Source organism: Malania oleifera, chromosome 2 (genome assembly GCF_029873635.1).
Source record: "Malania oleifera isolate guangnan ecotype guangnan chromosome 2, ASM2987363v1, whole genome shotgun sequence".
NCBI lineage: Eukaryota > Viridiplantae > Streptophyta > Magnoliopsida > Santalales > Ximeniaceae > Malania > Malania oleifera.
In genome coordinates this window covers 13,863,623-13,878,976 of record NC_080418.1, presented here as the reverse complement: position 1 = coordinate 13,878,976, position 15,354 = coordinate 13,863,623, and the positions used below count along the sequence as shown (strand labels likewise).

Genomic DNA, 15,354 nt, shown 5'->3' with positions numbered 1-15,354 from the left:
TCGTATGCATTGGAATGGTTTTATGAAAATACCGGAACTGTATCTAATTGTATGAAACTGTATGGAAATGTTTCAAACTGTATTGTATTTTATATTGTTATGAAGTATGTAAATTAATACTGGTATGTCACACACTGATATAACATGTTTTCTTCCTTACTGAGAGGTGTCTCATCCCGAATGTACGTACAATGTTTTTTAGGTCCTTCAGGTAGCCGTAATTAGCATCCTAGCATCTGAAAGCGGGGGTGTCGTTAGCTACTTCTAGTACTTGTTAGGTACGAGTTTTGGTATCCAGGTTGTCGGGATGGTTTTTGTAGACACCTGGGGTATGCTTGGTATTATGGGAATGTATATCCTAACTTATATAGAGTCTGGTATGAAACTGTATACATGTAAAAAACCGTATTTCGTTGCGTATTTTGGATGTTTATGTGTATATATATGGGCATCCGTTCACCCCATGGGGTCGGACCCTCTTTTTGTATTGGATCATGTATGTTTAAAATTGATACATAAACAAGTTAAGTTACTAAATTCACACCTAAGACCCACCTACGGGTTCCCTCTTTTTGTATTGGATCATGTATGTTTAAAATTGATACATAGACAAGTTAAGTTACTAAATTCACACCTAGGACCCACCTACGAGTTCGGGGCTTGACACATTGTCTAAAGGTTGTTAAAAATTAAAGGGGAGTTAAGGTGTTTCTTCAGAACATAAAAATTATTCCTATGCAAAGTCTAGGAATTTCACTTTAGAAAAAGGGAGGCTGTTTCAAGGGAATATTTTTATTTGGTTCACATTATAAGAATTTTAATATTGACGGGGCTTCCATATCTATGCTTGGTTCAACATGGAAATTTGAGTCATCATTATTATTATTATTATTATTAAAATGATCATTATACCCTTGACACATAGTTGATCAATATCAGAAGAATTATAATTATTGTGTTATTAAAATATAATAATATTATTATTACTTTTATTTCATTAATAATGTATTGTACTAAATATAATAATAGAGTATAGTATAGGGGTATTGTTGTTCAACTTGCCCAAATAATGACGTCAATTTCATCCAAAAAATAGAGTTTTCATGCAAATAGAATTCACAAAAAAATTATTAAAGAAATAACTAGAAATGAAATTTTCATGTTTCTGTGAAAATTTTTACATTCATAGATATATGAACATTTTAGCATGTCAAATTCACATGTTCAAACAATAGTAGAAGTATAATGTTACTAACTAAATTCCCTAAATCAAATATGTGATAGTTTCGAAATTTTCTAAACGACAGATCCACTTTTTAAAATTTGAAAGGATGGTGAAAGTTTTCTGTGAGTTAGCAGGGATCGTGAATGGTAATGGAGATGTGTTTCGGGGGTCGGGTTGGCTGAACGTCCAACTGATGCACGGAAACCGTGTCTGCATTCCAGACTTTATCTGATCAGCGAGACCTAGGGGGAGGACACTGATCCGTAGGTTTGGTGTCGCACCCGCGGGTCCGAAGGGCTTGTTGGTGGTTGGAGTTCCTATGTAATAAAAAAAATAAAAAATAAGTGGCGCAAGTTAGTATGATTCAATAATGCGAATGAAATACCCCAGGGTATGGTTTAGGTGGTAGTGTGGGCTGTGGGAGTGCCTCTCATGAGGTCAGGTGTTCAAACCCTCCCGGGTTTGTTTCCGCTCCTGGATTCCTGAAATTTACCTCCCTTTGGAGTTGTGGGATCGACTTCAAGGGGCGTGGGATTAGTCACATGGACCGTAAAATGGATACGTGAAAACCCAATACGAAATCCAAAAAAAAATAAAAATGCGAATGAAATAATATAAACCTAATATCACTCTTAAATTACTTTAATGTCTCCAACTATTAATGTTTTTACGTCCCTTGCAACTATTCCATTTGTCCTAAATACTTTCTACGAGTCTAACTATTCGTCTTCGTCTCCCCGCATCTGCTAGCTTTGTTCTTGTTTCTTCCTTTCTTCTACGTCGCATGTATTGAACCGTCGAACAAAACAGGGAAAATGAGCAGACAATTCTTCGTCGGCGGCAACTGGAAATGCGTATGTGATAATAGTTTTAATTTTGTTTGCGTCGCACTTTCATTGTTTTTACCTTTAGATTTGTTTGATGGTCGAGAGAATGGAAGAGAAAAGAGGGCAAGAATAATTGGCGTATTATTTTTTCGAGTTTGTGTATGCTGAGTTGAGTGGTGCCTTCTATTTCATGATATACTAAATAATTGAAAATTTTGACTCAGAATTTGATTGCTCTTCTTCCTACAAATCCTTGGTAGCCAATTGAACTTTTCATATCTTGATTCTAATAAAGTTATGAAGATTCGATTGCTGAATGGATTTTGTCTCAGTTCCCAATCTGCATGCACTCGTACTTACCTCAGATTTAGTTCTTGATTTTTTTTCACTTTTTTAGAATATTCGTTGCTTTGCTAGATCATTCAGTGATGATTTCAGTTTTGTTTGTGATTTGCATTTTCTAGAGCAACTTAGGTACTGCTTGGTTAGTCTTTTGAATTACATTTTACGGAATTATGCTTGCCAATATTTCTCTTTAGAAGGAATAAAAGTGCTCCTGAAAGGCGAAGGAAAATGTTCAAAAGATGCCTTGATGTTTAATGTTTTTTGAGCTTTTGCGGCCTGAACTGCCCAAGGATAGGATTTTACTTTTAATCTTTGATACTGCAATTGTTTTAAGATTGGTTGTGCCTATGTGTGCAGTTTCTCACTGGCGATCGGTATGAATGGCTATGAAGTTTGAGGATTTTAATTTAGAATGGAAAGTTGTGAATTTTAGTAACCAGTTAATTATCTATAAGGTGTGGATTAATTTATTTGCAAGTTGCAGATTGGGCCGATTGGCACCCCAAATTTTTGGGGCCTCCTAATAGTTCCTTGAGCACATGAAGTTTTTCTTTCTTTCTTCCTAATTGTATGATTTAATCATGTGATCATGTCAAATTATAAATTTTATCATGAAGCCATTCTGGGCCTGCATTTGTGTAGGACTATGCACCGGTATCCAGCACTTTGAGTTTGGGACAGAATTTAGAAGATAACCTCTTTTTTATCTTTGCATAAAATGACATGCTTAACTTAATATTTATGCAGAATGGAACAAAAGAGGAGGTAAAAAAGATTGTTACATCATTGAACGAAGCCGAAGTTCCTTCGGAAGATGTTGTGGGTGAGTTTGAAGAGCTTCAGTCAAGTTCTATCTATGATATCTAAGTTTGTTCAATTAAAACTTTCTCAGTGATCTACAGCTGACTTGGCATAATTTTGGGAAGTATGTTAAGTGAACTGTTCAAAAAATGCGCCTGTAATCATTACACTCAAAAATATGGAGAAGATAGGAGTTGTTGAGACAGACTCAATAGCAAGAACTTCGTCACATATTTAAACTTTTAGGATGTCAAAATAGAATCATTTGATCTAAATCTAGCATACATAACTAGGTCCATCTAGCAACTTGTTTATGAGTAGCATTATCCTGTCATGCCTAGTTTGTGCATTTTACAATATGAGATTGTTTTAATAACTTATCTATTGTATGCTTCTCCATGAAAATGTCTTTGTCTTTCTCAAATTCCTCCCATAACAGAAGATCATGTTTTAAATTTAGAGGTAAGGTTGCATATGTTATGACATGTGAACCTTGTGCACTGGGTGTTGCATTTTCTTTTAATTAGTTCTAGTCAAGTTTATACATTTCAGAAATAAAGAGAACATGACCATAAGTGTATAAATGTATATTTTTTAATTTCTTTAGTAAAAAGTGGTTAAATTACATTCCTTCCCCCAAGGTTTTCTTATAAAAATAGTATAGATTATGTTGCATTCTAGACTGGCTAGTACATCTATAAGTTTTTTAAGAGGTTAAAATGCCCCTTTTTGCAGAGGTTGTAGTAAGCCCTCCATTTGTTTTTCTTCCTTTTGTCAAAAGTTTATTGCGGTCTGATTTTTACATTGCGGCACAAAACTGCTGGGTTCGGAAAGGAGGTGCTTTCACTGGTGAAGTTAGGTAAGTTTTGTTTTCTTGTTTTCTTTGTTTTATTGTGATCTTTGGCCTACGGATGTTACATTGATCTTATGCCAACTTGATTTTGATCTTGTTTTATAGCTTCTTACATTAAAGAACCTACTTCTTGTTGTTTGAATTTTTTTTTTCTCTCTACAATCATTATGGAGGTTTGGTTTTTATTGACTTAGAAAAGACATATGATAGAGTACCTAGGGAAGTGCTTTGGTGGGTTTTTAGTGAAGAGGGGAGCATGTCGTAGACACACTAATGTCATTAAGGATATGCATAATAGAGTAATGACTAGTGTTAGTAATGTAGATGGAGAATCTAGAGACTTTCCAATCACAATAGTTATACATCAAAGTTCTACGTTGAGTCGTTATTTAATTTGCTTTAGTGATTGATGAACTCACTAGGATATTCAAATTGAGATCCCATGGTGTATATTGTTCTCATATGATTTTGTTCTGATTGATGAAAGTAGGAGCGGGGTAGAATCTAAGTTAGAACTTTGGAGAACAACTTTAAGGTCTAAAGGTTTTAGGATAAGTAGAAACAAGATTGAATATATGAAATGTAATTTTAGCCATACAAGGAGGAATATCAAAGATAAGATTATACTTGATAATCAAGAGATAAACAACGTTAGTAGATTTCAATATCTTGGATTTATTATGCAAGCGGAAGGAGAAACTGAAGAGGTCGCAGTACATAAAGTTAAAGTAGGCTAGATAAAATGCATGAGTGCTTTGAGCATGCTATGTGTCATGGGTTGAGCAATCCATACCTCGTGAAGGGATGTGTGACACTAGCTAAAGCACTCATTAACTAAGTAGCCTATGATTACCACGGTTTACCAACATAACACATTCACAGCAGTTGAATGAAATGTAAGCGGAAGCAGTAAACAATTCATGAAAGTAAATGACAAGCAAATGGTAAACATTGAAGCAATGTAATTCATTAAGCAACACCTTCGTAAGCATTGTGTGTTTAGTGAGGGAGGCAAGTAGGCTAAACACATTTACGATGACTAGTGAATTTTACAAGATTCATGAAAACTTGCCCTCCCTTAAAGAGATTTATATGCTATTTTAGCTTTGACACTAGGAAACATCAAATTGTCCGAGGAGTCATACTCCCATTTTTACACTAGGATAGAAATACCCTTAAAACAATAAACCTATACTAGTTTTTACGTGATAGTAACCCATCCCATGCACACGAGACAAGTAGTCAAAGGCAAGCATAATGCCTCGAACAAGCTTGGCTTGTGACGTTTCCCTATTTATGCAGTCGATGTCCTTGTAGACTTTGATGCTAGGTACTCTTCAAGTTTGTCCATGGACGTTTGCATGTCTTGCGCAAAATCTAGCTAATTTCTTCATCTTCAAAGTTTTTCCACCTCTCTAAGAACTTGTGCCGCTTCTTCCTTGATTATGTGAGCTTTCTATCTGCAAGGATGGCTTCAACTTTTCTTCTATCAAGTTGCATTGTCTTCATTGGTGCTTTGGTTGATTGATTTCTGCTTGGATCTTCAGTTTCAGTGTTGAATGGCTTAAGGCAACTGACATGAAACACAAGATGCATTTTCATCCAAGTCGGAGGATCAACTTTGTAAGAGACTTCCCTAATTTAGCCAAAATGGGGATTTGTCTTTCATATTTGTAAAGCAATCCCCTATCTCAACCTCGTAGTAACTTGAACTATTCAAGATTGAGCTTAACAAGCACCAAGTCACCCACATTGAAGTGCAGTGGTCGTCTCCCTTAATTGGCCCACTTCTTCATCCGCTTGGAAGCTTTCTTCAGGTAGGCTTGGGTGATTTCTGCATTATGTCTTCATTCTTTGGTGAAGATGTATTCTCTAGCACTCTTTCCTTTATATGGATTGTCCATTGTGTGAGGTAATGACTAGTGGCCTGTAACGAGCTTAAAATGACTTTTGTTGGTTGTTGAGCTCCTTTGAGCATTGAAGGAGAACTAAGTCTCATTAAATAGTTGCACCCAATTCTTTTGATTGGAATTAACGAAATGACGCAAGTACTCTTCTAGTAGCCCGTTGAATCTCTCCGTCTATTCATCTGTCTGCAGGTGGTTACTCGAACAGATGTCAAGTTATGAACTGAGAATTTTGTAAAGTTTTTTCTACAAGTTGCTTGTGAATCTTGAGTCTCAGTCACTTAATATATGTTGGGGAACACCCCAATATTTCACAATATGTTGAAAAACAGTTGTGCTGTCTTCTTTGCCAAATAGTATTTTGGTGCGGGTATGAGGGTACCATACTTTTAAAACCTGTCTGTAACCACAAGTATAGACCTCATATCTCCCACTCTAGGTAGGCTAGTGATGAAGACACCCTCTATGGTCTAGTTGCTATTAGTAGGGGCTCCTTCAACCCTGTGAACTTCTTCCACTCCACCTTGTCTTGTTAGCAGGTGATGCAAGTTTGGGTATAATCAACCACATCATCAAGCATGTGCAACCAATAATACCTTTGCTTCAACAATGCCAAAGTGTGATACCATCCTCGTTGTCTTGCCCACATGGTGTCATGACACTTTCTTAGCAGTAGTGCCTTCCTCAGATCTCCAGTTCATGACACAAAGAGTTGACTATCATGTGCCATTAACAATTTATCTTAGAATTGGCACGCGTTGCCGTCTTTTGCTAGCTACTAGATCTTTGGCAAGGTTGATGTGCTTTTGCGTCATCTTGGTAATTGTACTTATTGTTAGTTTGTTAAAAATATGTAAGGCCACTAGTTTGACCTTCCTACTCAGTGCATCTACAACTCGGTTCATCTGCCTTGTCTTATTCTAAAATAAGAAATCAAACTCCATCAGAAATTCTTATTTCTTGCCAATGGCCCTATTTGGGTGATAACTTTGGCTGTGTAAAGAAGTCACTAACAGCTGAGTTATCTAGTTTTCACCACAAATTTCAACCCATGTGGGTAACGTAGTCACATGTAGAGACAATGTATCATCGCTATCATCTTCTTCCCATGAGCTTTGCACCTCTGTTTAGCTTCACTAAGCTTACGACTCTTATACGCTATGCTCCTCCTGTAACAAGACTCCTCCAAGGGCATAGTTCGATGCATCTATCTGTACCTCGAAGGGTTTCATGATGTCCAAAAAAGCAAGTATTAGATCTCTCATCATGCCATCATTTAAGTTTTTGAAGGTTCCTTGGCACTTCTCTCTCCAACTCCACCTCTAACCCTTTTTCAGTATCTATTAATAGAGTAGTTCTCCTCGAATACCTCTCCACTTTCTATAGTCATTGGAAGTCCAAGAAAGGAATGCAATTCCTTCATTGTCGTTGGGATCTTCTAATCTTAAATAACTCATCTTCGCCATATCCATTTTGGTATGACCTTGCTCAATCACATGACCAAGGAATTTGTTGCTCCATTGAGCAAAATAGCACTTCTCTTCCTTCACATATAGACTATTCTCCTTCAGCCAAATGAACACCTTCTCTAGATGCTCTTTATGTTCTTCTAGAGTGAAATTGTAGACAACTATGTCATTTAGGTACGTCATGACAAACTTGTTGAGATACTCATGAAATACCTGGTTCATCAAGGTGTAGAATGTCATGGGCACATTCTTTAGCTCAAATGACATCACCAAGAACTCATATGCCCCATACCATGTCACACAAGTCGTCTTTGGTACATCCCCATCCCTATCCTCATCTAGCCTGACCTCAAGTCAAGTTTAGTGAAGTACTTTGCATGACTTAGTTGATTAGACAAATCAATAATTAGTGGGATAGGGTATTTGTTGTGCATTGTCACCTTGTTGAGCGTGCAGTAGTTCACACTCATCTTCATGCTCCCATCATGTTCATCTAAAACAACACCGATGCTCTGAACGGTGCTTTAGAAGGATGTATATATCCCGCTTCCTATAATTCATCAAGTTGTTACCTTAGCTCTACTAACTCTAGAGGCACCATCTGATATGGCCCTTTAGCAGACAGTTTCACTCTTGGGAAAAATTCAATCTCGTGCTCCACATCCTGTCGTGGGGCAAGTTATGAGGTAGCTTCTCTGGCATCACAACTTTATACTCATCCAACACAGCTTGGATGGTCTTAGGCTCTTGATTTTGGCTTGCTTCTTTGTCTACCACCAACATAACTAGATATATCTATTCACTCCTCCAATCCGTTCTTGAGATGCATGATAGAAAGGAACTTCTTAGCGTCTCCTTTCTTCTCAATGACTTGCATTATGCAAGGGTGGTCTCTATTAGACAAATGAAACCAACAAATGATATCAAAATTGCCAGTGTCGGCTTCCCACTTTTGGGTTTGCCTTTCTTGAAAGACTTTCCATCATTTCCACCCATGCCACTCTCTTTGGACATTGGGGAAATCTTTCTAGCATAATTAGTCAAGTGTTCCACGACAGTTTGTGTGGTAGACAAGTCTTGAACTTTTTGTTGATGAAGTTCTGTTCTTGCTCATAGTTTCAACCCCTCAAGAAAATAAAACAACTTGTCTTTCTCCAACATGTATCAGATGTCCAACATCAAAGCAAACAACTATTTCACATACTCCTTGATTGACCCATTGTGCTTAAGATCTCTCAGTTTGCATCGAGCATCATACTCAACATTTTTAGGAAAGAATTGGGCATTTCTAGTTTGCCCAAATAATCAATGACACATCATCCATTCTCAATTTCATCGTACTTGGTACGCCACCATAGCTTAACCTCACCAACCAAATACATTGTTGCAATAGTTACTTTTACCTGATCTAAGTTCGTCGTCATCGCATAAAAGTATGGCTCCATATTAAACAAGAAATTCTCCAATTCTTTGGCATCATGGGCACTCACAAACGTTTGGGCTCTGGCACCTTGGTTCCTCTAAACTTCGAAACATTGGAGTTCTTATAGCAAGAACCATCAAGTTCTCCTTTGCAGTCAGATCCGCCATTTGAGCTTTCAAGGTTTCTACCTTATGGTGGAGGTCCCCTAAAATTTCCACCATGGAACTCTATTGATGTTTTTGTGATCACTCTAAATCATCAACACATGTTCAGCAAGTCTGGCCATCTTTACGGCCAGATTGTTGGTTGTCTCAGCCTGTGCCTCTAGTGTTTCAATTCTTTTAGTATTAGTCGGCATGGACTCTTACCAATTCGTAACACAATCCCCAACAAAGGCAACTGAATTCACGTAGCAATTAACTGAGCTTTGATATCAACCATTACGGGTTGAGTATTCCACACCTTGTGAAGGCTTGTGTGGCACTAGATAAAGCACTTCTACTTAAACTAGTTTTCCAATGATTACCTGCGGTTTAAGAACATTACACATTCACAATAGTTGAATGAAATGTAAGCGGAAGCAGTAAACAATTCATGAAAGTAAGCAAGCAAGCAATAAAATAAAATAAATAAATAAAGAAGCAAGCAAGCAATAAACATTGAAGCAACGTAATTTATTAAGCAACACCTTTGCAAGCAATGTGTGTCTAACAAAGGAGGCAACATGTTTACAATGAGTAGTGAGTTTTACAAGATTGATAAACACTCACCCTCCTCTTAAGAGCTTTATATGTTATTTTAGCTCCGACACGAGGAAACATCAAACTGTTTGAGGAGTCATACTCTCATTTTTACACTAGGACAGAATTACCCAAGCAATAAAACTATTCTAGTATTTACATGATGGTAACCCATCCATGCACACAAGATAAGTGGCCATAGGCAAGTATAATGCCCTGAACAAGATTCTACTTATAATCATTATCTATTTGCTTTAGTGATTGATGAACTCACTAGGATATTCAAACCAAGATCCCATGGCGTATATTGTTCGCAGATGATATTGTTCTAATTTATGAAAGTAGAAGCGGGGTGGAATCTAAGTTAGAACTTCAGAGAACAAATTTAGAGTCTAAAGGTTTTAGGATAAGTAGAAACAAGATTGAATATATGAAATGTAATTTCAGCCACATAAGGAGGAATATCAAAGGTAAGATTATGCTTGATAATCAACAAATAAACAACACTAGTAGATATCTATATTTTGGATCTCTCATGCAAGTGGAAAGAGGAACTGAAGAGGATGTAGGACATAAAGTTAAAGTAGGTTGGATAAAATGTAGGAGTACTTCGAGCTTGCTATACAATTGTAGGATACCTTAAAATTAGAAGGGAAATTCTATAGGACCAAAAGACCAGCCATGCTTTATGGATCAAAATGCTGGACAAATAAAATATAACTTAAAAAAGTTAAAGCTTCCAAAATGCAATACTAAGGTGGATGAGTGGAAAAGTACTAAATGATAAATTAAGAAATGAAAATTTGCAACAAGTTAGGAATAGAACTAGTAGAAGATAAGATAGGGAGGGGTGCTTTAGATGGTTTGTGCATTTGGAATGAAGGCCAAATAGTGGGCTAGTGAGGAGGAGCGATTCAGTTGTTGTTAATGGTATTAGAAGAGGAATGAGTGGACCTAAAATAATTTGGAATGAGGTTGTGAGGAAGGATCAAGAAACTCATAAATTAGTTGAGGAAAATGCCCTTGATTGTGTGAATTGGCAGAGAAAAGGATTCACGTAGACCTCACTTAGTGGGACTTAAGGCTTGTTGTTGTTGTTGTTGTAATCATTATTGAGGTTGTCATTGTTACCAGCAGAATTCATGGAGGTTTGTCTCAAATGTGGGTTATGGGCTGAGTTTGTTTCTTTTTATTTCCGTTTGTTTATCTGTTTCTTATTTCCTATACCATTTAAAGGAAATCAGATTGGTGGAGGAAAGTGATCTTTTCTGTTAACTGAACTTAAGGTTTAACAGTTTTGCTTGAAGTCTTTGTTAAGCAACCACTTAACCTAAAAGATTAACCTTTTAGGCTGTGGGTCAACAATCATATCAAGCCTTAAGATTCCTTATGCGCTCCGATTGCATGTGGAAAGATAAAAAAACAATGAAAGTCCAACATGGGGAACAACATAATTTTTTTACAAGCAAACAATAAATGTGGGCAACAAGAATAGAACCCATGACCTCTTGGTAACCTGGTTCTTATACCATGTTAAGCAACCATTTAACCTAAAATCTTAAGTTAGACTCTAGGCAAATGATGTATATCAACCCTTGTCTCCTTCCCCCTCCCCTGCATGTGTTGTTTTCCTCAATTGAAAAAAAAAAAAAAAAAAAATTTATGAGAGAGACATCAAACAGTAATAAATCTAGGATAGGCTGCGACAAGATCATGTCTGAGGTGGAGCTCATTTTTAAGCATTTACTATTTTCCTAGAAGAGTGTAGTCAACTTTATTGTTTAACATTGTCTGGAAAAAAAACACACATTGTTGGTGTCTGTGTCTACCTTGATTGTTGGAGCATAATCTTTACAAATGTTGCCCAGTAAATTCATAAAATGTGCATTTCTGGCAAATCTGTTTTGAATTTTACATTATAAATATTCAGAGATTCTGTTTTTTTCTGAGAGATTCTTGTCTTTCAAGTTTGTGATCTGTTTATTTTCAGTATTATACATATTATCCATTGTTCTCATAAAATTGGGAAAAAAAAAATGCTTTATATTTTGAAAACTGATCCTTCTGTTTACAGTGCCGAGATGCTCCTCAACTTGGGCATCCCTTGGGTCATTCTTGGTCATTCTGAAAGACGACTTCTGATGAACGAATCGAATGAGGTAAAATATATTGCAGTGGAAAAATTATGGCTTCTCAGCTATGCATGTGCTGTTGTCTTCTTCTCTTGTTCAGTAATTTTCTTCTGTTTCTAACTCTCTGATCTATATGCATGTAAATTCAGTTTGTTGGGGATAAAGTTGCGTATGCACTTTCCCAAGGCTTGAAAGTGATTGCTTGTGTTGGGGAGACTCTTGAGCAGCGAGAATCAGGATCTACAATGGCTATTGTCGCTGCACAAACAAAAGCAATTGCAGGTGCATGTTGCCTTTCGACTCACAAGGAAATCTTGCATTTGAAGTAGTTTTGACTGTATATTTTGTTTCAGGAGTATGTTTCTATGGATGGTGTTTTCTTCTCTTAGTTCATAGTCATTATAATTTTCCATGAATTTCCTGGATTAATAATTGCCCATGCACTGTTAGAACTGTAGTTTTTGTGCGTGGGTGGCTGTGCTTTTTTTCCTGCTAGTACTATTTATCTTTATCAATATGTGTTGGAGAATAATTTCTTGTTCTTTTTTTGCACAGATCGAGTCGAAAACTGGGCTAATGTTGTCTTGGCTTATGAACCAGTTTGGGCCATTGGAACTGGGAAGGTTGCAACCCCTGCTCAGGCTCAGGAAGTAAGTTCAGAACCATGTAGGTTATTGTATCTGTTACCCATTCATGAGGACAGACTCCAAAGAGAGTGATCATCCTGGTATTGTCTTAGTGCATACTATGAGTCATGAATCCTGATAAATGGCCTAGACACGTGCAAGTGCATGCTTAGGCGAAAATTTTGACAACTTGTTGCTAGATTACTCCAAGTTTAGTCTTTTGGCCCCTCACTCAACAGCTCTGGCTTAAGGAAGTCAGCATGGAATAGGTGTTCACTTTTCCAACAAACATAATAGGATAAAAGACATAGACCTCCCTTGGGGTTTGGGGAAAAGACACGGACCTCCTCTGAGGTTTCAAAATTTCCATAGACCTCCTTGAGGTTTGCCAAAAAGACATTGAACACCCTGTATATTTGGCAAAAAGGCAAACTTTTTGAAGGGTATAAGTGTCTCAAAAATCAAATGTTAATGGAGGTCTGTGGAATGTTTGAAACATCAAGTGGGGTCTGTGAGATTTTTGAAACCTCGGAGGAGGTCCGGGTCTTTTGCCCAACATAATAAAACTTATTTTTCCAACAGTGGTAGACACCCCTGCACTGTTGTTGCTCTCCATCCTTAGCGATTCTGACATTTCATCCTTCTTCAATCTCTTTTTAAAGTTATGACAAGATAACATCTTGTCAAGGCTTTTCTCGGTCGTAATCTTTTCATGACAGTGAATATTTATCCCAGGTCCATTTGGAATTGAGGAAATGGCTTAAAGACAATGCAGGTGCTGAAGTTGCTGCATCAACCAGGATTATCTATGGAGGTGTCTTTCTACTGTTTCCTGTTCTTCCACAATTGCACACCCAACTAAAGCTTAAAGTCCCTTTGCTTTTTATAGTAACTGTAATAACAGTAACATTATACTAATAAAAATATGAGAACCCAATTTCTTCTAGTTTAGCGGTGAACTAGTGCACATCCCGAGTTTTGATTGAATTGGTGTGTATCCCGATTAAACATGCTTTTATCGAAATTATTTTTACATAAAAAAATTAGTCATTTATGATGAAATAATAAAACCATTTTTATAGTGTGATAGTGTAATAGTAAATATTATATGTTAATATTTTGATTCAATAGTTGAATTTTAATAATAATAATAAATTTTAAATGCATAGCTTTAAATATGACAAACTTTGTCTTTCAGGAGTGCTCAAGAGGGCAGCTGAACTAAGTGTTCCACAACCCATGTGCTTGTGCGCATTTGTGAGAGAAAGAGAGAGAGAAAATAACGATAGGAAATGAATTTTTTTAGGCATGTCACACGTTTCGAGACTATAATTTTTTATAGTAGAAAGATATACATAGCATGATGAGTATACATTTGCCCAGTACAAATACATAAATCTGAGTCTGAAAGAGCTGGAATCCTGAGTTGGAGTATAATCAGGAGCCAAAGCCTTTCTACTACTTCATGCCATATTTTTTCATAATCTACTGTTTTTCATCTTGAGGTACCTTCGACATCTCTTGACAGGCATTCATGTAAAATCTTATTACCGTTATGGGGGTTCTTTTGGCATGAAATGTATGAAATACCTTGGTAAGACAAACATTCTTCCCTAAGAATTGAGATGATCAAGAATCAGACCAGAATCATTTTATATCAAGTCTCAGTTGGAGTTTTTTTTTTTTGGTGTTAAAACTTCTTTTGCCCTTGTTATTAGGGAACTTGTGTAATAAGGATGCTTTGGGCTTACTGTGTCTATGCCTAATATAAAAGACCAGCTAGCTTCAGTAGTCATCATGAGTTGATTACTTTACCTATTTTAGCAACTTGAAAGTGAGTTTGCTGAGAGAATGCATGGATTCTCTGTATTACATTCCATTTGCTCAAGGAAATGCAAATTGCAGGTTCTGTAAATGGAGCGAACTGCAAAGAATTAGCAACACAGTCAGATGTGGATGGATTTTTGGTTGGCGGAGCATCCCTGAAGGTGGTGGTTCTATGTTCTTTGTCTCATCATTACAGTTATAATTTTTCTATGCTATAAAACTTGGTGGCTGAATGTCTTATCCATTTTTTTGTGAATCAGCCTGAGTTCATTGACATTATCAAGTCTGCCACAGTGAAGAATGCCTAAAAAGAGTTTGGAACCAGCAGCAGGGCAGAATCGTTCCTCTTAACGCCTTCCCATAATGCTTTTTGAGCAAGTTAAATTTTGGCACCCTGCTGTAGTGACTATACCTGGACTAGGCCTTTCAAGGTTTTCATGAAAATAAATTAGGGATTTTCTCACTACTTTAAATGAGGGGATGCTTGTTTTGAAATTTATGAGATTTTTTTTTTTTATATATTTCAATATGAATTTCTTGTTTCATATGAATACCTTTGGTGCAATTGGAAATTTTTTATGGTAATCAGTCGTCGTTGGCATTACTTTGTATCATATTAACTGAAACCCTGTCGCATAGAAGAGGAATTAAAGAAACATATGCCAGCGTCCATGTGAAACACACACACACACAGATCGATGAATATGAAAAGAGCCTAGAATTGAAGGCAACCAATTATTTCCATATGATCTTTGTGCCTGCTCTGAAGAGTAAAGACAGAATGACCAAATTAGAGAGCAGGTGGTTGACTTCTACAAGAATTTGTGTCAGTCCTCTTCACCTCACCGGATGGAGGAGTTTGTTTCTTCCGTTAAAGAGTCTATTAATGACGAGGCTGATGAAGGATTTCTCTTTTGAGGAGATCAAAGTGGCTGCTTTTCAGATCGGAGGATCCAAAGCTCCTGGACCAAATGGGTTTTCAGGTAGCTTTTATCATAAATTCTGAGATTTTATTGGCAACGGCATTTTTGCTGTGTGCAAACATTTCTTTGTAAACGGTTTTATGCTTAAGGAGTGGAATAAAACAAACATCACTCTCATCCCTAAGTCAAAGAATTCTCAGTGCTTAAAAGACTGGGGACCTATTAGTCTGTATAATGTTATATATATATATATATA

The 15,354-nt window shown here is 36.8% G+C and overlaps 1 protein-coding gene across 2 annotated transcripts; it reads left to right on the top strand.

Moving 5' to 3' along the window:
• The first annotated feature begins 1,872 nt into the window (after positions 1-1,872).
• LOC131147952 (triosephosphate isomerase, cytosolic) lies at positions 1,873-14,760 on the top strand. 2 transcript variants are annotated; one of them, XM_058097630.1, is made up of 9 exons: positions 1,873-2,079; positions 3,145-3,220; positions 3,934-4,057; positions 11,665-11,749; positions 11,872-12,004; positions 12,278-12,372; positions 13,084-13,162; positions 14,254-14,336; positions 14,436-14,760. In XM_058097630.1, exons 1-9 carry the CDS (start codon positions 2,041-2,043, stop codon positions 14,481-14,483), a joined length of 762 nt encoding a protein of 253 aa, XP_057953613.1. In that variant the 5' UTR covers positions 1,873-2,040; the 3' UTR covers positions 14,484-14,760. The 2 variants fall into 2 exon arrangements, with proteins under 2 accessions (XP_057953613.1, XP_057953612.1); XM_058097629.1 differs by having other exon boundaries at positions 1,879-2,079; positions 14,254-14,726.
• Positions 14,761-15,354: the final 594 nt, after the last annotated feature.

Coding starts and splice junctions, on each gene's coding strand:
- LOC131147952 (XM_058097629.1), top strand. CDS start 2,041: ATGAGCAGACAATTCTTCGTCGGCGGCAACTGGAAATGC. Junction 2,080..3,144: donor TCGGCGGCAACTGGAAATGC/GTATGTGATAAT, acceptor ATATTTATGCAG/AATGGAACAAAAGAGGAGGT. Junction 12,373..13,083: donor CCCCTGCTCAGGCTCAGGAA/GTAAGTTCAGAA, acceptor TATTTATCCCAG/GTCCATTTGGAATTGAGGAA.